This window comes from Lampris incognitus, chromosome 2 (assembly GCF_029633865.1).
Source record: "Lampris incognitus isolate fLamInc1 chromosome 2, fLamInc1.hap2, whole genome shotgun sequence".
Classification (NCBI taxonomy): Eukaryota; Metazoa; Chordata; class Actinopteri; order Lampriformes; family Lampridae; genus Lampris; species Lampris incognitus.
Window position 1 is genome coordinate 26,711,196 of NC_079212.1, and position 23,129 is coordinate 26,734,324.

General features: G+C 42.6%; 2 protein-coding genes across 3 annotated transcripts; both read left to right on the forward strand.

Annotated features, from left to right (window-relative positions):
• The first annotated feature begins 209 nt into the window (after positions 1-209).
• sypl2b (synaptophysin-like 2b) lies at positions 210-3,902 on the forward strand. 2 transcript variants are annotated; one of them, XM_056275232.1, is made up of 6 exons: positions 210-349; positions 491-568; positions 1,214-1,335; positions 1,489-1,693; positions 2,147-2,338; positions 2,436-3,902. In XM_056275232.1, exons 1-6 carry the CDS (start codon positions 332-334, stop codon positions 2,556-2,558), a joined length of 738 nt encoding a protein of 245 aa, XP_056131207.1. In that variant the 5' UTR covers positions 210-331; the 3' UTR covers positions 2,559-3,902. The 2 variants fall into 2 exon arrangements, with proteins under 2 accessions (XP_056131207.1, XP_056131208.1); XM_056275233.1 differs by having other exon boundaries at positions 218-291.
• Positions 3,903-4,209: 307 nt separating this feature from the next.
• On the forward strand, positions 4,210-14,281 carry atxn7l2b (ataxin 7-like 2b; the record flags this gene model as incomplete). The annotated part of the gene is made up of 9 exons (XM_056275234.1): positions 4,210-4,339; positions 4,860-4,931; positions 5,034-5,346; positions 5,914-6,143; positions 8,869-8,951; positions 11,501-11,730; positions 12,139-12,319; positions 13,749-13,870; positions 14,272-14,281. Coding segments are annotated over exons 1-9 (1,371 nt in total), but the record flags the coding sequence as incomplete, so codon positions are not given.
• Positions 14,282-23,129: the final 8,848 nt, after the last annotated feature.

The window sequence follows — 23,129 nt, forward strand, 5'->3', positions numbered from 1 at the left end:
GGCTATAAAAATGTTAAAGAAGGGGTTGTGTTTAGAGTGATAGAATTGTATGGCCTAAAATTAACTTCCCGTATTTGCCGCGTGTACCATACGAGCTAAATTCGTACCCACGGAAAGTGGCTTCCTACTTGACCCACTTTCACTGGAGAGAAAAAAGAAATTTGCCCTCACGACAGTCTCCACGTACGTGATCACGTGATCCGTGACACGCTAAACGCTGAAGTTGGAGAAAAGTTTGACAAGACCCGAGGAACTACGAGAAAAAAAGTAATCAAAGAGATACGGAAGGAGGTACGTTTGCGAAACTCGACAAAACGTTTCTTGAGATTCGATGGAAAGCGTAACCCAGGTAAAAAATGCTTACAGAAAAAAAAGCAAAAAACTTGTGTGCCGCGCTATAATTGGACACGTTCAGGCGAACATGTCCATATGCTTTTCTAAGCAATACACCAAAGTGATGGTATTACAGTTTTTATCTTTTTATCATTAGAAAATTATGACGTCGGGATTCAGCCTCGATCTGGGACCCCTGAAAGAACCACTGGCCTTCATTAGACTTCTCGAATGGGTAAGTAGTTTGCAATAATTCTACCTTGTGACTTATATGGGCTATCTTGAATGTGTGAGCTACCCATTTCGCACAGTTTAATACCTTAAAAGATCGTGTCGGTCTTGTGACATACAGCACACCCACAAATGCCATGCGCAATTCTCATTGTTCAATCATTGTTCAAATTGATCCACGGTAAAAAAAAAAAAAAAAACGTCTGCCATGTGATTTATTTAACGTCTACGATGTAACCAACACATCGGGTTATCATTCTGTATGTTACTTGCTACATAAATCTAGTTGACATCGTGTTCTTGTTGAATGTTTTCGCTTGCACACACAGGCACCTGCTACTCATGTACCTTGATCTGCTGTAAACTCAAATTATCACTTTTGCTGGCAAGTAAAAATAATATTAACACTTAGTAATGAGGATGCAGTACTAAGTACTAAGTGTGTTCAAGCGCGAAATAACTGGTTTAAACCACAGCTTTGCGTAGTTTTAACCTCAGTATCCCGGAAGGACAACTGACTTAATGCTGTGTATAGTATGTGTAAGTGTGGTGCGGAGTGTGCCTTAATCACCACGATAGTACTTGCACCAAACGTTGTTTTGTCCCAACCTTTCTTCTCCTCTTTTCTGTCTTTCAACGTTGGCTGCAGGTTTTCTCTATATTTGCCTTTGCTACGACTGGGGGTTATGCAGGAACCACGAGCATCAATGTGCAGTGCCAAGAGAGTACTAGCGTCAGTGAAATACATGCCATCTTCAACTATCCATTCAGGTGTATACAAAAAAAGCATACCCAATCTCCTTGGACTGGCTTATTAGAAGCCAGTGCACCACTCAATTGTTGTTTATGACCAATTATTGCTCATAATATTGATATTTTATATTCTGGTCATAATACTGATTTATTGTACCTCTGCACTCACAGGTTGATGCAGCATCCATACAATGTCCCTGATTGTATAGTCAATAAAACCGACACCACCAGTTTCTACCTAACCGGAGACCACTCATCCTCAGCAGAGTTCTTTGTCTGTATTGGAGTTTTTGCTTTCCTCTACAGTACTGCCACGCTGGTCCTCTACCTCGGCTACCAACACCTTTACAGAGAGTCTAGTCGGGGACCTATCGTGGTATGTTTGCTTGTGTTGGTGAAATGCTTATGACTGACCACATTCCTGTTCATGTAATATGAAGGAACAGTTTATGGTTTTCACTTAAAAAGTTGAGCATCTGAAGCAGACTAGAACTCCCAAGGTTTACTTTTAGCACCTTTGCAAATTTAGCCAAGGCATTGACTGATTGTCAACACTGGGCACTTCAAGTGGACTTGATGTTCTCGAAAAATTTCTCTCTGACGTTAAACTGGAGCTCAAGCTGCCTGTGTCCCTCTGTAACCCAACAGGAGCTCAGAAGAAGGGTGTTTAGCAGTGCAGTGTAAATTAATTACTGGGAAGGGTGTGTTCTCTTTGCCACAGAGTCAGGCCTCCTCTAGCTGGCATCTACAGTGGAACGTTCCTTGACTGAAATGGTTACTGTCTTGTTGATATGCCCTGTACTGATATTTTTCTCCGTCTCGTTAAAAGGACCTGCTGATAACTGCACTCCTGGCCTTCCTGTGGTTTGTGTCCTCATCAGCCTGGGGTAAAGGCTTGACTGATGTTAAGTGGGCCACCAGTCCTTCAACCATTGTAGTGCTCCTTGATGTCTGCAAGGACACTCGCAACAAGTGCACCCCAGGTGCAGTGCCTCGCATGGGCCGACTAAACGCCTCTGTGGTAAGCAAAATGTAACTCAACCAACTCCAAAAACACTACAGTTTTGAGATTTATGACCTTTTTTATTTTACCTTCCTTTTTTGACTTACTTTTGCAGATTTTTGGTTTTCTCAACCTCATACTTTGGGGTGGCAACTGCTGGTTCATTTACAAGGAAACACCCTTCCATAAATCAGCGAACCAGCCTGCAAATGTGAAGGGAGAAGTTGAGCCATCCTAATTGCAGAGCATCCTCATCTCAAAACTCCCACATGTAGTGACTGGGAGGGACTTGTCTGTTACTAACTATGCTTAGGAAAATGTTTTTGATTAATCTTGAAAACAAGTCTCTGAAGTTATTCAAGTTGAACTTGGTTAGACTGAAATCAAAGCAGAAAAGTACAGCTGTTTAGAATGTATGTTGTGGACAATGGTCACTAAATTTCAAGTTTTTATGTGAAGTAATCTATCGAATATTGACACTCAAAAATAGAGGGAACCATGTGGCCTTCTCTTGGATAATATGCAGCTGTGGAATATGAAGCTTTCTGTACTAGTTGTATAATCTGGCATCACTTGAGTGAATCCAATGAAATGCTTAGGTGAACAGTTTAAGTGTATGCCAAATCAAAACGAGTTTATAACTTATTGGCATAAATATGCATTTCACAAATTGGCACCAATCAATGTAGGAAATGAAAAACAGAATAACACCAAGCCAATAATGAAAGAATGGTGAATTAATTTGGTGCTGACCTTGATATTGCACACACTATATATATATATGAAACATCTATTATGTAGGTAACCAAAATAGTCTCGGTCCAACTTAAATTTGGCTTCTGAAAGTGTGCTTTCTATTAATATAAGTGAAAACCTTTTTTTGCGTTCATATGAATTAATGCATTCAAAATACCATTTTGAGATGAGTGAAGCAATGCCCCCCCCCCATATTGTCTCTTAACACTCCGTTATGCAACTTAATACCTGACTGATTGTTGTGCCAAAAGAACACGGTGTATCAGCACAAAAGCCCTTCAATTATTTTACATTTGCTTTAAAATTTGTTGATGTTCCTTTCCAAGAAAATCGAAATTTTGTCACCAATCCTTTAGAGCCATACTGGATATAAATCACAATGGTAAAATATTTGATAATTTTCTCTTGTCATGCATGGTTGTACTGTTACTTAAATTAAGTTTTTTTTAAGTTGATTTTTTTAAGAAAATAAACCCGCAAACTCCTGCACTGTTTGCATGCAAAAAGATAAAAATAAAATCTAACGTTAGTTCTTAATCTCAGTTGTTTCAAGTATTAGCAACATAAATGTTGTAGCTTTCTCGTGATCTCTCCTACCTCGAGTTAGGCAAATCAAACAAGCAGTTTGTCATGGATGTCATTTCACTTTATGCAATGCTTTTCCCATTTGAACTAGGTCTGCTTATTTTGCCGTTAATCACCTGATCCGCTATGGTGTGATTGTTAAGAGTAGACCTTAGAGTCCAACTTCATTCCCGGGAGAAATACGCTATTTTATATAAACTCTGTTCAGTGTTCAACATTAAAAGCAAGAGCTGATATGTCATCTGTGTCGTTTTTTTCTGTTTAACTGAACGTCTGTTATGACGTTGCCTTGTGACGCCCGACTCTCGGTATCTGAAACGCATCAGTTTGTCAAACCAATGAGGAACATGATCATCGTCCTTTTATTTGTTAATCTGCTGTACTGTGAGCCAAATACGATAAAACACGTGAATTTTGACCAGTTTGAAAGGCATAGCTCCACCCGCACTTGGCTCTTCGAAACAGCGCAATTTCCGCGCAGGGTCACGTAGCTCATAATCTGACACCGATGTGAGTTTCCTGACGCGGATGGGACGCAACGTGAACCGATGGTGTCAACTCGTGAACGCGCCGGAGCAGCAATGGCCGCTTTGGATCGGCGAAATCCCCATCTCGACGATTTTGCCGGATTACACTGGAGTGCTTGGGTAGATAGAGCTAATATTTTATTACCAGAAGGTGAGTCGTATACCCGGCCGGAAATGTTATTTTTGCCTCTTCATGACGGCGGTTGCACAGTGATTTATATCTGCAATGGACATAAAGCGGCACAAAGCCCGACCCAAACAATAGACCCTGCTGGGTCCTAGTGCTGGATCGGTTCCCAGCGCTGTAGGTGTCAAGCCAGGGAAAACAACTTCATCTCTCTTTTCTGGGGAATTCACAAAAGTAACGTAAAATAAACACCGTATTTTATATCAATGTGCTATCATGGAATGGTTTAAGTAATGTTGGCTAGCTGACCACTCCCCCCGCAGTAAACAGGAACGCTACTTAAGAGGGATTTGGCCAGCCTACTTATCATCAAAACTAACCAGGCGACGTTGGCAAGAGCTAGGCTGAAGCGCAGCTCTGACAGTGGGCATGTGGATAAATGAGTGTGTGGTGTTTCTGCCTAAATTATTTATACACGGTGGACACATCTGCGTGTTATGTCTACACGAAGTACCGTCTAAGCTTTTTTTTTCTTTGCACGCAGGGTGTTCCGAACTGGAAGAATGCAGCAAGTATGGGAAGAAACCCATAGAGACCATGACCCTCAGGAACGAAGGTAAGGGGGTAGTTGTTCGTTGAATGACTTTTCTAGCTTTGAAAATACCAACCTTCATTTCATAAATCTATTTCTCTTATATTTTCACATTTTCCTATGCAGATATGCCGATATATGGCCATTGCCCAGCTCATGATGAATTCTATCTGGTGGTGTGCAGCCACTGTGGTCAGGTCGTCAAGCCCCAGGCTTTTGAAAAGCATTGTGAGAGGCGCCACAGTGCCCTCGTTAAACCGTGCAGCCAACCCTCCACCCTCGCCCCCCAGCAGCGACCTAGGCCTGGTCGCCCTCCGCCAGCGGTTTCCTCCACCAGAGACAGGCAGAAGGATAGCACGTACCAAGAGGAAGGAAGCCGCTTGTCAGCATCTGCTGTCCCCCAACACAAATCTGTTAAGGCCCAGAAGGAGGCTGTCAGGTATTAACACATTCTTTCCAACTGCAGTACCTGGATAATTATAAAGGAAGTCCATGTATTTCACGTGCTGGCCTCCTTTGCTCCATGATGAGCTTTGTTTGCATCCTGTATACGTAATTATTAAGGCGCCTGTTTGCTGCTCTCTCATTGGTTTGTTTGAACACCAATAGGAGCTATAGGGTAATAGGTATGGAATGGAGACAAAGGAATATTAGGTGTGATAATGAAGGACATGAGCAGAAACCCAAATGTTTGGCTTTAGAATCTCCATTCAACACAGCAACTATCACTAATGTTCCCTTGTCTGTTTACAAGGTCAGGATATTCTTGACTGGCAGTGACAATGTTTATTACTCTACAAGCTGTATAACATTAATTAACCGGATTATGTAAGCCTACCATAGTGGCTTTTTTGAATATAATTTTTTTGTCGTCATTTGGAGCTTGCAAGTGCTTGAAATTTGCTGGTGCACTTGCTGTATTCAACTACATGATAGATAAGAACCCTCCATCATCAAATGTCTTATCCATTAATTCTTCAGTTTGTTTCTCCAACTCCCTCTGCAGTTTCCTTCCGATGGAGATATCCCCTCAGAAGACTCCTTCCTCACCACCCCACCCCTCCACCCCTTGCGCAAGGGTTCCCACCTGGCAAATACAATCCCGGCCCACATCTTCCTCCGCTTCTCCCTCAGCAAAACACTCATTGCTGAGGCCTGTGACAGGGCAATCAGATGACCCACAATGTCTTCTACGGGGCCCAAGGACCTACAGCCACACTTATAAAAAAGTCTACGGTAAATTGTGTCTTTGTGCATGCTCAATAATCCAGGTAAGAAAATCAAAGAAAGTTGAATCAGTTCATCTGGATATAACGTCTATTGGCAAATATGTTTCATCACTCATCAGAGGGACCTCTTCAGTCTCAACTGACTGCAGGTATCCCCATCCTTTATGAACAATACAGTTGCATAAAGACTGAAACCAACGACGAGTGTCATATGCAAGTATGGGCCTGACCATTAACTAAAGTTACAATGGCCATGTGTACTAGTCACGGAGGATTTGGGAATGTTTACAATCACAGCATTGTAAGATGGTGACAGATGTACTCTTAGCCCCCGGGGGGGGGGGGGCTTAACTCTGTGGACAACCACATCAAGTTTACCAGGGAGGATGTGAAAAATGACAGGTTAGCCTTTTTAGACTGTGAAATTGCAATTCGTGATGGGGGACATTTGATTGTTGATGTTTACCATAAATCAACACATACTGATCAGTACTTAAGGTTTGACTCTCATCATCCGTGGAGCACAAACTAGGAGTCATCAGGACACTGTACCACCAAGCCGACAATGTTCCCAGTGACACACTGGCCGGGGAATGAGAGAAGTCCTACATTAAACAGGCCCTGGTTAAGTGTGGTTATCCTAACTGGGTGTTTGTCAAAGCCAGGAAGACGCCCAAACAGTGCAACAGCCAGTCGAAGAGAGGAGAAGGACAAGAGCTGCCTAAGCGTAAACCAGTGGTGATTCCGTATGTGGCGGGACTGTCAGAAAAATGGAGACGTGTATTTTCTAAACACCGTGTCTCAGATGCTTTCAAACCCCAAAACACATTGCACCAGAAGTTGATCCACTCCAAGGTCCCCCGGCACAAACAGAGCAATATAGTGTATGATGTTAAGTGCCAGGAGGATTACCGTGACTTGTACATTGGGGAAACTAAACATGCTGGCCAAGAGGATGGCACAACACAGGAGAGCTAACACATCAGGCCAGGACTCTGCAGTCTGCACCCATCTACAGGCTAGTGGCCACTCTTTCAAGGATGAGGATGTGCACATCCTTGATAGGGAGGAACGCTGGTTTCAACAGGAAGTCAAAGAGGCCATCTATGTGAAGAGGGAACAACCATCCCTGAACCGGTGGGGGGGGGGGGGGGGTAAGAGTACATCTGTCACCATCTTACAATGCTGTGATTGCAAACATTCCCAAATCCTCTGTGAATAGTACACATTGTCATTGAAACTCTAGTTAATGGTCACATCCATATTTGTATATGAAACTGGTTGTTGGTTTCGGTCATTATACAACTGTACTGTTTATACGGAGTGGGGATACCTGCAGTCAGTTTAGACTGAAGAGGTCACTTTGATGAGTGATGAAACATATCTGTCAATAAACGTTGTATCCAGATGAACTGATTCAACTTTCTTTGACAGTAAGTTGTGGTTCATGTCATGGCTTTTGGTTCTTGACCTGCATATTCTCATACATATCTTTCATTAGACTTAAATTCATGCTATTATAATTGAATTAGCATAGATATAGATTGTATACAGAATACGGTAGTTGTATAATACACATAGGCCTTAAAGCTGCATTAAGAGATTTGTGACTGTGAGAGTGGAGAGAGTAGCCTTACATAAATTCTAAAACAGACCTCCATAGCTAAGCTACTCCCCACTCCTCTGTCCCCAATTCTCCCATCTCTTCCAAGAATTTTTGCTCACCCACAGTGACCGAACTGTGACAAATGCATGTTCAATATTCATTCGTGTTTCAGCCCTGGTTTGGTCCGCCAACTTCCAAGATGCATACATGGGTCTTTTTAGCTTTGCAGATGTTTGAATCTCTTCACTAGTCAGTCTCTTTGTTTGAGTCCCAGCCATTTTTATGCTTAACAGGTTCTGTTGTCTAGTGTTCTGAATTTTTTTGAGCTATGAGTGGCTTATATATAGTTTTATGGGGGGGGTTAATCTGGTGAAAGAAAGGTAGAACTCATCGACAGGGGGAAGTGCTCTTTGTTGGTCTGACAAAACCAAACAATGAATTGAAAGCAAAGATAAACTGTAGACGATTGAGCGGCACGGTCGCGCAGTGGTTAGCGTGGTCGACTCACAGCAAGAAAGAAGGTCCTGGGTTCGAGCACCGGGGTAGTCCAACCTTGGGGGTCGTCCTCTGTGTGGAGTTTGCATATTCTCCCGTGTCTGCGTGGGTTTTCTCCGGGTGCTCCGGTTTCCTCCCACAGTTTAAAGACATGTAGGTCAGATGACTCGGCCATACTAAATTGTCCCTAGGTGTGTGTGTGTGTGTGTGTGTGTGTGTGTGTGTGTGTGTGTGTGTGTGTGTGTGTGTGTGTGTGTGTGTGTCAGCCCTGTGATGGACTGGTGGCCTATCTAGGGTGTTTCCCCGCATGCCGCCCAATGACTGCTGGGATAGGCTCCAGTATCCCTGCGACCCTGAGCAGGATAAGTGGTTTGGATAATGGATGAATGGATAAACTGTGGACTGGGGTGGTAATTCTAAGTGGGATTGGAAGTACTAACAATCCTTTACTATTACAGGGAGTCATTTGATTCACGGTTCACATAAAAAAATCTTGCTTAATGCCACTGAATTTAATCAATCTTCTTACCAAAGGGTGGTCTGTAAACTGAGACTAGCATAAATCATCTGACTGTTTGTGTCCTGCTGTTGTTGCTGCTACTGAATGGCTACTGTGTTTTTCTTTCACTAGAGAAAGAATGTGACCTGGACAAACACTGTGGAGTGCTGGATCCAGAGAGGAAGAAGCTGTGTACTCAGAAGCTTATGTGCAATGTAACCTCCTACAGACCCTTTACTTTCCTTTTATGCTGTTTTAATCCATTATGATACACTTTTTTATGAGAGTATACAGTGGCCTCAGAAAGTGTTCAGACCCTTTGACTTTTTGCACACTTGATGGTGTTGTAGATTTAATTTTGAATGGATAAAATTCCCAAAATAGTGAAATATTCTACCTACTAAAGCCTCGATTTTGTATGTTTTTTGCTCTGAGTAATGTTTGTCCATCTTCGGGCAGAAAGGGATGGTGAAGTTTCAGGATGGAGAGCAGGGCTGATAGAGCCATGATGGAAATGCCAAACTCAACGGCCCAGTCTACCAGAGAACCTCTTAACACTAGTATGACCAAGATGGTCATTACGACCGTTTTGGATTTTCAAAGTTTAATAACTTTGTGGAGAAAAAAAAAGATACAGACCTCACTCCATGAATGCTCCTAAAATTGCATATATTTGCCTTAAAATTAGTTTTAGATTAATAGCACAGAAAAAAAAGTTATGATAAGATCTACCTAAAACAACGTGACCAGTCAAAATGACAACAAATTTGTGTGTGATCATGCACGTCATGTCACTATTGATGACGTGTGTTGGTCACATAATTTCCTTCATGAAGTTTATTGCTCTGTCCTAGAAATACACTTCTCCAGTGCAGAGTAATAGTCTAAACTCGATTTTTGATTATTGCCAACATGTCAGGTTACAGACGCCGTTTCAGAAGCACCATTACTACCACCGGGGCATTGCAGTATTTACAGGCATTGGACAGCGGCAATTTTAAATTGTTTGAAAAAATAGTATTTAAGTTGTTAAAATTTTAATTTTGTTGTCAGTTTCTTAACAGACATACTAACATATGCAATGCATTAATATCTCAGTTGGGTATTTATCTTGACAGAATATAGAGTTTAAAAACCGTGGGTTGTCATTTTCACCGCCCATGGTCGTTCTAGTAGTTTTTAAATTCCGGTCGTTGTTTGGACTGTTTCAATATTTATTTTCAGTTCTTTTTTCATATTACATATTTTATAGCCCTTGTTATGTTTGTTAGATTAGCAATATGTTTTCCGTTTTGTTTTTCAGGTAATATTTTCACTTTTTCAATTTTGCTATTCAAGTTCGACCATGTCTCTTTGAAGTTTAAATTTTTAAAAATAGTGCTGGGATAGCCTCCAGCAACCCTGAGAGTGGGATAAGCGGTTTGGATAATTAATGAATGAATGAAAGTTATTAAAATGTTAATTTTGGTGTCAGTCGTTTCCTAACAGACATACTAACATATGCAGTGCATTAATATCTCAATTAGGTATTTATCTTGACAGAATATAGAGTTTAAAAACCGGCGGTCATTTTGATTGCCCGTGGTCGTTTTAGGTCAGAGTAAAATCCCGGTTGTTCTAGTGTTAAATCAATAATGCTCTCATTGCGTGCATCAGTATGATCCATATCCATCTCATCAGACTCATCAAACATATGTTCTGCCTCCATATTCAGACCATGCTCATTCTCCATCACTATCAACTTGTATTTCTTTACACCCATTTGATGCTTCCGTGTCTGCGTGGGTTTCCTCCGGGGGCTCCGGTTTCCTCCCACAGTCCAAAGACATGTAGGTCAGGTGAATCGGCCATACTAAATTGTCCCTAGAGTTGATTGTGTGTGTGTGTGTGTGTGTGTGTGTGTGTGTGTGTGTGTGTGTGTGTGTGTGTGTGCGAGCCCTGTGATGGACTGGCAGCCTGTACAGGGTGTCTCCCCACCTGCCTTCCAATGACTGCTGGGATAGGATAGCATCCCCATGACCCTGGTTGGGGATAAACGGCTTGGATAATGGATAGGTACAATTTCAATTTTTGCCCCTCAATCTACAATCAGTAACTCATAGTGAAAAAGTGAAAACGTGAATTTTTCATGCTTATGTAAATGAGAGATTTCGGTTTTTAATTTTTAATACATTTGCGAAAAATTCTAAAAACATGTTTTTTTACTTTGGCATTATGGGTTATTGAATGTAGATTGATGGGTCAAGATTGAGATGGGTTGGACATGTGTGGAGGAGAGATGCTGAGTATATTGGGCGAAGGATGCTGAATATGGAGGTGCCAGGGAAGAGGAAAAGAGGAAGGCCAAAGAGGAGGTTTATGGATGTGGTGAGGGAGGACATGCAGGTGCTGGTGTGACGGAGGAAGATGCAGAGGACAGGAAGAATTGGAAACAGATGATCCGCTGTGGCGACCCCTAATGGGAGCAGCTGAAAGTAGTAGTAGTAGAGTGTAGATTGATAGGTAAAAATGGAAATTTTATCAATTTAACATTAAATCTACAACACAATAAAGTGTGCAAAAAGTGAAGGCTTCTGAATACTTTCTGAAGCCACTGTGTGTGTATAATATGCAGTCACAGAGGTATTTGTGCTTCCTCCATCCTAAATGTTGCATCTTGTCCAATAGAGAAATGTGGAACTGAGATAAAAACTGTAGATGGTTGTTTGTATTGGATAAGAAGTTAAAAGGACTTCTGTCTCTCCCCCCTGTTTTTTCACGATAGATTCATTCCATCCACCAACAGCGGAAAGTGCTGGGTAGGAGCAAGAGTTTTGACCAGCTGGTGATGGAACAGAGAGCAGGTTCCACAGGCCATGATCTGGAGCGACACCCAGTCAGCAGGGACCCACACACACCAAAAGACACTGCCGATCAGCATCCAGAGGGCCCAGAGGAGACATCAGCAGCTCAACATGGCACACATAACCTAGGCAGCAGCTGTTCAGTTCTCAGGTATGGAATGCTATGTTGTTGTTGCTGTTTTGTTTGTCAGAGATGCTGCGGGTACAGTAAGATGTAAACTTAATCCAACCATGCTTGTTAGAGTCTCTTCTGTTTGCTTACTGCTATTCCTGCCAAATGTCAATTTGTATGTGAAGGGTAGGAAAGGCTGTTTGTTGCAACTACTGTGTTGTAGACCATCGATATTGGGTTTGGCTCAACATCATCTCCCAAGTATCAATGGTTTGAAAGGAGTCTATGATGAGATAACAGGTATCTACTCGGTTATCATGTTTTTCCCATCAAACCCTTTCCTCTCAGTGTTGGTCTGTTTTGTTTTTGTTTTGTTTTTTGAAGGTGGGGGGGTTCTTTTTTTTTTTTGTTAATTCCTTACTACTCTTTACTCTTCTGCCTTCCTAGCAGGTCCAGGGAGTCACTGGAAAGTGGCCCAGAGGAAGACTGTGATAGTGTCGTAGAGGTCGAGGTACAGCCTCCCTACCCCTTTAATCAAAGCCTGCTGTCAAGCGAGGAGAGTGAAGATGAGGAACAAGTGGAGGCTAGGGACCTACCTGCCACTCCATGGCACCCCAAACCACTCGGGGTGAGCACCAAAAACATACTTCATGACAGAAGTCATTAAGTATCTTAACAGTTATTAAGTATAGCCCTCTAATTGTAGTAATAACGATAACAGTCATTGTTATAAATACTCATTATTCGCTGTTCACATGCTAACTTAGATTGTTAGATGTTTCAAAAATCTTTAATAGCAAGCTGCAATCTTATAGGTTTACATGCAAACAACTGTCCTTTTTGATACTCTTAGTGCTGGCATATTTAAGAAAATAGCTTATTCACAAATATATAAACCATGAATGCTTTTGCATTCACTCATTTTACTGGTTACTGTTGGGTAGGACTTTCCCAGGAAAAAAACAGTAAGGAGCATTGCATTTTATGTCATCGCCATAGCAGCCAAATGTAGAACAATAAGGCAGTTGGCAATGAGTTTGATGAGGAAGTTGTTGTGGCTAACAAACACATATTACAGACCATGCTCATGGCAGACCTTTAGTAGCAGATGATACGGCAACTGCTTAAACACAGTTAAATCATGTTGTGTTTGGCGGCAAGGAAGATGCTGACACAACATCGCTAGCAACTCTTTTTCAATTTGGGACATCCTGCCAGCTCACCCAGATCCTGCCAGCTCACCCAGTTAAGTGCATATCAATCAATCAATCAATCAGTCAATCAAGTTGCATTTTATATAGCGCTTTTCTAGCTGCAACAGCCACTCAAAGCGCTTTACATTTCTGGTCAAATCTGAATTTCAGACACCTGTTACAATAGAACACAAGGCGTTTTCTGTACAATTGCTACCTATTTCTGTACAATCGTTATCTATTTCGTGTGAATAAGGCCACTGAAATGTGATTTACAATTATTAACTTATTCACACGTGTATTACAAAAAGATTTTATATGGGCCGTTTGAGACTATCGACATTAAGCAGACCAGTGACAGACCTCAGTTGGTATGCAGAAAATGGATTGTCGACAGCAGTGGAATGGTCACTAGAAACTACAAAGTTATTTTCCTGCACCTAACATTGCCATTTCCATTATTATCATGCGGGAATGAATAGCACACAGGCTTTGCACATTAATAGAGCCGAATGGGTTTCCATGTTACCTGTTCGAAAAGATTTAATCATCGGTTGTCACTCAACAAGTCAAACAGACCAACAAATGGATTATGTTGCTGACTAAGTGAATTATCCTATTATTATTATTCCTAGTATGTGCAAACTTACATGGCTAATGAAACTTGTGCTTGTTTGGAAGTTTGGATATAGTATACCTTGTATAACAAATAGAAAGATCATACTGGACACATTGGAATTTATTGGGCTGGTTTAAATATTACAGATGAGAACTTATTTAATATACCGCTGCTGTCAAGGATATAATTATTAAACTAGGCTACCTGGGCAGAACTGGTTTAATAATGTTGTTCCCCTTTCTTAGCTATGTACTTTTGGAAGCCACGCTTTGGGCTCTAGTATCTTCACCTTTGACCGGCGGTTGCACCATTTGCGGTTTGCTCTCAGTGCCATGGTGGAGCATCACATCAATACTCACTTGTGGAAGTAAGTACCACCTCTTCTCATTTATGTAGGGAAAATCCCACCGAGTTGGGGTTCAGCAGGGTGGTGTAGTGAGTGATTGTACTGCCCTTTAACCAACCAACAACAAATTTTATTTATATGGCACATTTCATACATGGGCAACACAACGTGCTTTACATAAAATGACAATACAATTGTAACAACTTTTTAAAAGTGCAAATGTGGACAATAAATATGTACATCAACAGATGGTAGTGCAGTGCAGGAATCGGAGCAGTGTAGACATAAATTGAAAGATACAAAACACACACACTTGCACACCAAGAATTTAGCCGTAGGCTGTTGTGAAAAGTGTCCAGTGTGGGACCTCTCTCAGGTCCTCAGGCAGGGTGTTCAATCTACTTGGGGCATAAATACAAAAGGCAGCTTCCACAGATGGTTAAAAGACCACTACCATTGGACCTGAGAGTTCTCACTGGTTTGTATTTAATTAGCATGTCTTTTATATACTGGGGTGCAAGGCCATTTAGAGCGTTGTATACAAGCACAGAATTTTAAAATCAATTCTATTTTTGATGGAGAGCCCATGCAGAGATCTAAGAACAGGTGTAATGTGTTCATACTTTTTAGTTCCGGTGAGAACACATGCTGCCACACAACTGATTTTGGGAGGCTGGTGAATAGTCCATTACAGTAGTCAAGTCTACTTGTTATAAATGCATCGATTAATTTCTCAGTCTGATTTTGATAGAAATCCCCATAGTTTTGAAATGCTTTTAAGATGGTAGAAAGCTGATCTTGTGAGATAACTGGCATGGCTCTTAAAATGTAGCTCACTGTCTATGATTACACCCAGATTTCTAGCTTTGCTTTTGCTCTGCAGAGACAGAGAGCTGAGATTAGCTGCAATGCTCTGTCTCTGAGTCTTTGCACCAAAAATTAGTAATTCGGTCTGTCTTTGTTCAGTTGTAAAAAGTTCTTTGACATCCATTGATTAATATTGTCAATACACTGAGTTAGGGAATGTATGGGATCTAGGTCATCAGGAGATAGGGATATGTACAGTTTCTATATGACATGTGCACGTGGGAGAATATCGTAATGGTCCAAGAATTGAACTTTGGGGTACCCCACACATAATACCCACTTTGTCTGAGGCAAAGTCTCCAATGGACACAAAGAACTGCCTGTCCTGTAGGTAGGTTCTAAACTAGTTCAGAACCAGACCAGATAGACCGACCCATTTTTCTAATCTCTGCAGTAAAATGTCATGGTCAACAGTGTCGAAGGTGACACTGAGATCCAGGAGCACAAGAACAGATAATGTCTGTGAATGTTCTCATTCATCCAGGTCATGGTTATCCAAAGGAGTTGAATCAAGTGCAACTGGACTTGGTATATATCCATGAAGACGTTTCACCTCTCATCCAAGAGGCTTCTTCAGTTCGTGCCTTTCTGACTAAACGAAGCTAGTCTGACTGGCTGGTGATGAGACTCAGATTTATCCTCTTTGGAGTCGTTGTCAGAGCTATAGATGTCCATGGCTCTTTGTGTCCCGATGTTTACCAACGCCCGTCGCTAACAGAGCCATAGATATGAGTGGCTCTTTTGTGTACTGATGTTTGGCCGCGCCTGTCATTATCGGAGCTATTGATATGCGTGGCTCTCCTGTGCTCCGCTGTCCAGCTGCGCCCGTCGCCATCGGAGCTATTGATTTGCATTTGTTTAGCAGCGACGGCCGTGGGGGGTGTTAGTTTCGACTTCATTATTCAGTGATCATGAGAGTCGTTGGAGCCGTTAGTGACTGACTGTTGTTCTTGTAGGCTAGGCTTCTTGAGTCTCCTGGGTAGAGATGAAAGGACGGCATTTTAAGTGGGAGAAAGGTCTCCTCTGTTGAGGGATAGTTTTTCCAGTTTCACATAGATTGCTTCCTTCACCCCTCTTTCAAACCATCTATCTTCTCTGTCCAAAATGTGTACGTTGCTGTCCTCAAAGGAGTGTGTCTTCTCCTTTAGGTGTAGATAGACTGCTGAGTCTTCTCCTGAGGAGTTTGGCCTTCTGTGTTGGGCCATCCGTATGTGTATTGGTTGTATGGTTTCTCCTATGTATAGGTCAGTGCAATCCTCATTGCATTGTACAGCATACACCGGATTGCCTTTTTTTTGGTGTGTGGTACACGGTCTTTGGGATGAACCAGTCTTTGTCGGAGTGTGTTGCTGGGTTTGAAGTATACCGGGATGCGGTGTTTGTTGAAAATTCTCCTGAGTTTCTCGGAGACCCTAGAAACATACAGGATGACTGTGCTATTCCTTCTGTTCCTTTTCTCCTCGTCGTTCACCTGGTTGGTCTTTTTGGAATGTGTTGCAGTTTTCACAAAGGTCCAACTGGGGTAGCCACAGGTTTTTAAAGCTCCCCTCAGGTGTTTGTGTTCTTCTCGTTGGGCCTGAGTGCTGCTGGGCACATTGTCAGCTCTGTGTTGCAAAGTTCTGATGATGCTCAGTTTGTGTTCCAAACACACTGATAGCAACGTACACATTTTGGACAGAGAAGATAGATGGTTTGAAAGAGGGGTGAAGGAAGCCATCTATGCGAAACTGGAAAAACTATCCCTCAACAGAGGAGGAGGTCTGCGACACCACCTATCTCCCACTTACAATGCCGTCCTTTCATCTCTACCCAGGAGACTAAAGAAGCCTAGCCTCCAAGAACAACAGTCGGTCACTAACGGCTCCAACGACTCTCATGACCACTGAATAATGAAGTCGAAACTAACACCCCCAATGACCGTTGCTGCTAAACAAATGCAAATCAATAGCTCTGATGGTGACGGGTGCGGCTGGACATCGGTACACAAAAGAGCCACTCATATCTATGACTCTGTTAGCGACGGGCGTTGGTAAACATCGGGACACAAAGAGCCATGGACATCTATAGCTCTGACAATGACTCCAAAGAGGATAAATTCTGAGTCTCATCACCAGCCAGTCAGACTAGCTTCGTCTAGTCAGAAAGGCACGAACTGAGGAAGCCTCTTGGATGAGAGGCGAAATGTCTTCACGGATATATACCAAGTCCAGTTGCACTTGATTCAACTCCTTTGAAGAACAGATAATGTATTAGAATCTGTGTTCATATGCAGATCGTTCACAACTTTGCTGTTTTTTGTGTTATAGTGAGATCAGAAACCTGATTGATAAATGACTAGAAGGTTGTTTAATGTTAAGTAGTTATTAAGTTGAGAATAAACTGTTTTTTCAAGTATTTTGCTGAGGAATGGTAAGTTGGAGATGGGCCTGTAGTTGGCAATAACTGTCGCATCAAGGTTTCTGTTCGTCAGAAGTGGTTTAATGACAACTGTTTTAAGTGCTGCAGGAAATATACCTGACTGAAGAGAGCAGTTAATAATTTCTAATACCTCAGGGTGCTAAGCAATTAAAAACAGTTTTAAAAAATGTGGTAGGGAGAGGATCCAAGCAGCAGGTGGAGGACCTGAGCTGCCCAACAATATTGTCTACTTTTTAAGGTCGGGAGCAGGCGGTGGGCAATCTTTTCCAGAAAGGGCCAGTGTGGGTGAAGATTTTGGTTTTTTTTAAAACTTTTTATTTGTGGGTGAAGGTTTTTGTTCCAACCAAGCACTTACATACCTGTGTCTCCTAATCAAGTTCCTCAGCAAAGACTACTGGTTTATTAGTGGGATCAGGTGTGTAACTGCTTGGTTGGAACAAAAACGTTCACCCACACTGGCCCTTTCTGGATAAGATTGCCCACCCCTGGTCTTGAGCCCCAAACGCCAATTAGCGGAGAGCCAAATATCTTGCCCGTGCCAACCCATTGGCACTAACTCACCTGTCATAACATGTGAAATAAAGTGCACAACATGTAAAATGTGTGTGCTGCTCTACTGTATTGTGACCTCACCAACATTGTACACTTGACCATACACTTGACCTATGCTGTAGAGCGCGTGTAGACGTACAATGTTTCTATGGTCCTCTATGGTCACCAGCTAAGTCACACATAATAACTGTCCAAAACCAAGAAAGCATAACAGCTGCATCATTGTATGTTTCATGGAACCTTGCTAAAGCTAAGACGCCATTTGCTGATGCTGAGTTGGTTAAAACGTGTGCAATTAATATGGTTGGCAAAGTTTTAAGTCATGTTGAGACAAACAAGAAAACGGTTGTGGAGCTATTAAAGCAGATGCCATTGTCGGGTAACAAGGCAACAAGAAGAGTAGAACTTTTAGTGGAGGAGTGTTTTTCCAATCTACTCACCGATTTGAAGAAAGCAGAGAGCTACACTGTTTGCTTCCCCTGTCTAGGCACACAACTGGGGAAATCATCTTTAATGAATTAACACAGTTCTTTGAGAAGAATGGCTTGGATGTGAGCAAAATTGTGTCTGTTGTCACCAATGGGGCTCTGTCAGTGGTGGGACAACACAAGGGCTTGGTAAGCAGGCTTGCTGCTGTTAACCCAGCACTCTTAGCATTTCATTTCATTAGTCACAAATCAGTGTTGTGCACTAAACTGTGTGAGGAAATGAAGGAGGTGATGGATACTGTGAAGAGACTGGTAAATTTTGTTCGCGAGAGTTCTAGTCTGCAACATCGCCTTTTCAGAGCATTGCTTGAGGAAATGTCAGCTGAACACAAGGATCTTTTGCTGCATAATGATGTTCGCTGGCTGAGCAAAGGCCGTGTGTTGGAGAGGGTGTGCAACCTGTGCAATGAGCTAGGGTCATTTTTATTCAGACTTCGGAGCCAAAAAAGCCCAAGACTATCAGAGGTTTTTAAGTGACAATAAGGTGATGGCATATGGGTTTTTTTTGTTTTTTGTGTGACATCATGACTCATCTAAATTACCTTAATCTGCAATTACAAGGCAAGAACCACACTGTTGCAGACATGTACAAGGTGGTTGAAGCTTTCCGGTCAAAGCTGAACCTTTTGGAGAGAGACATTCACGGAAGAAAGTTGCACTTTCCACTTCTGCGGGAGCATTGCGTGAAGAACGATATGCGAAAGGATCCAGTGATGAAGGATTTCATGACGAGCTTGGCAAAAAACTTCAAGGAATGATTTGAAAGCTCCCCTAAATTCTCAGGTGACATCCTCCTCTTCCTGAGACAGCCGTTCTCCAATTTGGCTGATGCCCAGTGGACTGCAGAGGCCAAAAGTCTGGTACCTTCCATAGATGGAGTTCTTGGAGATGGGAACATCTGATTTGCTCAAAGCACAACACAAGGACGTTGGGGTGAATGACTTTTGGATCAGCATGGTTCCCCAAGCTTGATTCAGAAACACAAGACCTATTGCAATGCTCCTGCTGACAATTTTCCCCTGCACGTAAATGTGAGTCATCATTTTCTTCAATGAACTTGGTCAAGAACCAGGAAAGAAACAAACTCTCCAATGTACATCTTGGCCAGTGCCTCAGGATCGCCACAATAGAAAACAGGCCTGACATCAGAAGGACTGCCTCATCCCATCACTCTCACTTCTCTCACTGATTGGTGACTAAACATGCATTTATTTTTGTCCATAATTAAATGGTTGGTTTTGGACTTATTTTGTTTTAAGAGTGCTTTTTTTTTCTTGTGTGACCCTCAACACAGGCTTTGAGAATCCCAGGCCTAAATTATAATTACTACTACTACTCATGACAATGATGATAAACATAATGATAATAATTGTAATAGCAGCAACAACAACATTTGCATATAAAACAACTTTTGCTGGCGCAATGGAAAAAAACCCCTGGATGTTTTGGCCCTTGGCTTGGCATGCATGGCATAATTTGGCCCTTGGGCAAAACTAATTGGGGAACCCTAGTCTAGAGGGTCAAAGTGAGACATGGCGCCAGTGATATTTCTGGAGAACTGGAGGGTAGCTTCATGTCTGGATGTTGAGGCACTAATGTTCTGTCTAATGGCAATAATTTTGTTATTGAAGAATGTTGCGAATTGCTCACATTTTTCAGTGGACAGCATCTCTGATGAGTTTGGAGATGGTGGATTAATAAGTCGATCAAAAGTTGAGAAAAGCACTTTACTATTGTTAATATTTTCATTAATGATTTTAGAGAAAAAAGATTATCTGGCCTGTTTAATTTCTTTGCTGTACTTATTCATTCTATCCTTGTAAATTTTATGGTACATACAGGGGGTGGATGGGAAGGGGGGCTACGAGAGGGAGAAGCGACAGCCACACAGGACACCAGCCGTACTCTCCAACTTAAACAGATACAAAAGGGCAAGAAAAACAAAAAATTTAGTCTTTCTCCACTGTCATTCTGCCTGGTGACGCTCTCTCTTAAGCTGCCTAACAACCACTCAATTTCTCCATGGGGCTTTTTGTTTTTCTGTGTTTTTAGTTTTAAAAGATGCGATGTTGTCAAAGATATTTCATATTTTTGAGTTGAAGTTGTTCACAAGATCCCCAGTTTGTGTTGCCATTTACAGTTTTCTTAAATGTTTCAATTGTATTATTGTCAATGAAACGTTTTTTGATTATTCGAGTGCTCTTCTGTTGTACAGGAAAAGCAGACACATCAAAAAATATACAACAGTGACCTGAAATAGCAACATCCATGACACAGGGTACAGTAATATTATTATTAAGTCCTTTTGTAAGTCCAGAGTAGGCCCCTTATTGTGCGTGGGTCCAGAAACATGCGGATTGAGAGCAAATGCCTCCACTAAGCTAATTAGGTTTCTAGCATCGGGGTCTGTTTGATTATCAACATGAACATTAAAATCACCTAAGATGATGAAACAATCATACTCAGTGGAAACCTTAAACAGTAGCTCAGAAAATTGATCAAGAAAGCCATGTTTAGATTTTGGTGGCCGATAGTAATTATTAAAATCGTAGCATTACAATATATAGAAAAAGCAAGGTATTCAAAAGATGTGAATTCCCCGAGGGGGATTTCCTTGCAGCTATAGGAATCAGAGAAGACAACAGCTATTTCGACACCTCTCTTTTCAGATCTGGTGGTATGGATGAATTTGAGGCCAGAAGGTGCAGTCTCAATGAGCGCAACTGTGCCATTTCTAGCCAGCCAGGTCTCAGTCAGTAGGGTGAAGTCCACTTATACTTAAAAGTGGGTACTTATATCGCTGGTTCAAATCCCTGTGTTACTTCCGGCTTGGTCGGGCATCCCTACAGACACAACTGGCCGTGTCTGCGGGAGTGTGTCCTGGTCGCTGCACTAGCGTCTCCTCTGGTCGGTCAGTTGGGGCGCCTGTTCGGGGGGGAGGGGGAACAGGGGGGAATAGCGTGAGCCTCCCACACGCTACGTTCCCCTGGCGAAACACCTCGGTGTCAGGGGTGAAAAGAAGCAGCTGGTGACTCCACATGTATCGGAGGAAGCATGTGGTAGTCTGCAGCCCTCCCCGGATCAGCAGAGGGGGTAGAGCAGTGACTGGGATGGCTCGTAAGAGTGGGGTGATTGGCCGGATACAATTTGGGAGATAAAGGGGGAGGGGGGGGTCCAAAATAAATAAATGAAATAAGTGGGTACTTAGAAGATCATTAACTAAAAATGACTAAAAATGATTTATTCGTTAGCAACCTGACGTTTAATAAGCCATTTTTGTTGTCCGAGATGCATAGCTTTGTGGGGGACTGTTAATTGAAGTCCAAACTGGTAATAAATTGTTTAGCTCCCTGTATGTTATGAGGAGATTACAGGGTCTGTGTGTATGGTTTATTATTCCAGGAATTAGTATGGCAAAGTGACTGTCATTAATATGATGGATCACATTCACCAAAGGACTTGAATAGGTGTAGTGTACAGTGGAATCAAAATTGAAAGCACTCTGCCCTGGACGTCAATTAGTGCTGAATGTTGTTGTCGAGAGCACAGACATTAGAGTTGGAGACCATGGAATAAAACACGTTTGCAGCCAGCATTCGTGAGCCTGCTCGATTTGGACGGAGTCCCATCATGTTTAAAAATAAAAGAGCGTTCCCAGAACAGATTGAAATGGTCGATAAAACCAAATTGTAAACAACAGCACTGTGACTGAAGCCAGGTGTGAAGCTGCAAAAGTCTGCTAAAATGACCAACGCCATGGCCAAAAGTGGAGAGTGGGCTAGAGATTAAAAAAAATTCTTCTTACTAAGTTTTAGACGGTTAAAAAGATGCATAAAATTTGATTTTAAAGCTCAGACTACTGCCATGGAATATCATTTGTGTCAATGTGAATGAAAACTTTATTGCCCCCCCCCCTTTCCTCCCCAGTTGTGTCCAGCCACTTACCTCACTCTTCCGAGCTGTCCCGGTTTCTGCTCCACCCCCTCTGCCAATCCGGGGAGGGCTGCAGACTACCACATGCCTCCTCTGATGCATGTGGAGTTGCCAGCTGCTTCTTTTCACCTGACAGTGAGGAGTTTTGCCAGGGGACGTCACACATGGGAGAATTACATTATTCCCCCTAGTTCCCCCTCCCCCCCGAAAAGACACCCCAACTGACCAGAGAAGGCGCTAGTGCAGCGACCAGGACACATACCCACATCAGGCTTCCCACCCGCAACCACAGCTAATTGTGTCTGTAGGGATGCCTGACCAAGCCGGAGGTAACACGAGGATTTGAACCAGGGATCTCCATGTTTGGTAGGCAACGGAATAGACTGCTACGCAACCCGGATGCCCCAATGACAATTTTTTTTTGGGGGTGGGGGTTCTCCCTTTTTCTCCCCAATTGTATCCGGCCAATTACCTTACTCTTTCGAGCCGTGCAGGTTGCTGCTCCACCTCCTCTGCTGATCCGGGGAGGGCTGCAGACTACACATGCCTCCTCCGATACAGGTGGAGTCACCAGCCGCTTCTTTTCACCTGACAGTGAGGAGTTTCGCCAGGGGGACGTAGCGTGCAGGAGGATCACACTATTCCCCCCAGTTCTCCCTCCCTCCCAAAGAGGCGCCCCGAACAATCAGAGGAGGCGCTAGTGCAGCGACCAGGATACACACCCACAGCTGGCTTCCCACCCGCAGACACAGCCAATTGTGTCTGTAGAGACACCTGACTAAGCCGGAGGTTACATGGGGATTCGAACCGTCGATCTCCATGTTGATAGGCAATGGAATAGACCGCTACGCTACCTGAATGCCCCCATTGACAACTTTCTAAATGGAGTTATACTGAGATAGCAAAGTAGGACGTTCTACCAGAATGTCATTTACCTTGGCACCTGGAAAGCAGTGTGTTGCAGCCCTGTTGGACCTGACGTCCCTGATGATAGAATCACCCACAATCAGAACATATGTTGG

Coding starts and splice junctions, on each gene's coding strand:
- sypl2b (XM_056275232.1), top strand. Junction 1,336..1,488: donor ATCTTCAACTATCCATTCAG/GTGTATACAAAA, acceptor CTGCACTCACAG/GTTGATGCAGCATCCATACA. Junction 1,694..2,146: donor CTAGTCGGGGACCTATCGTG/GTATGTTTGCTT, acceptor TCTCGTTAAAAG/GACCTGCTGATAACTGCACT.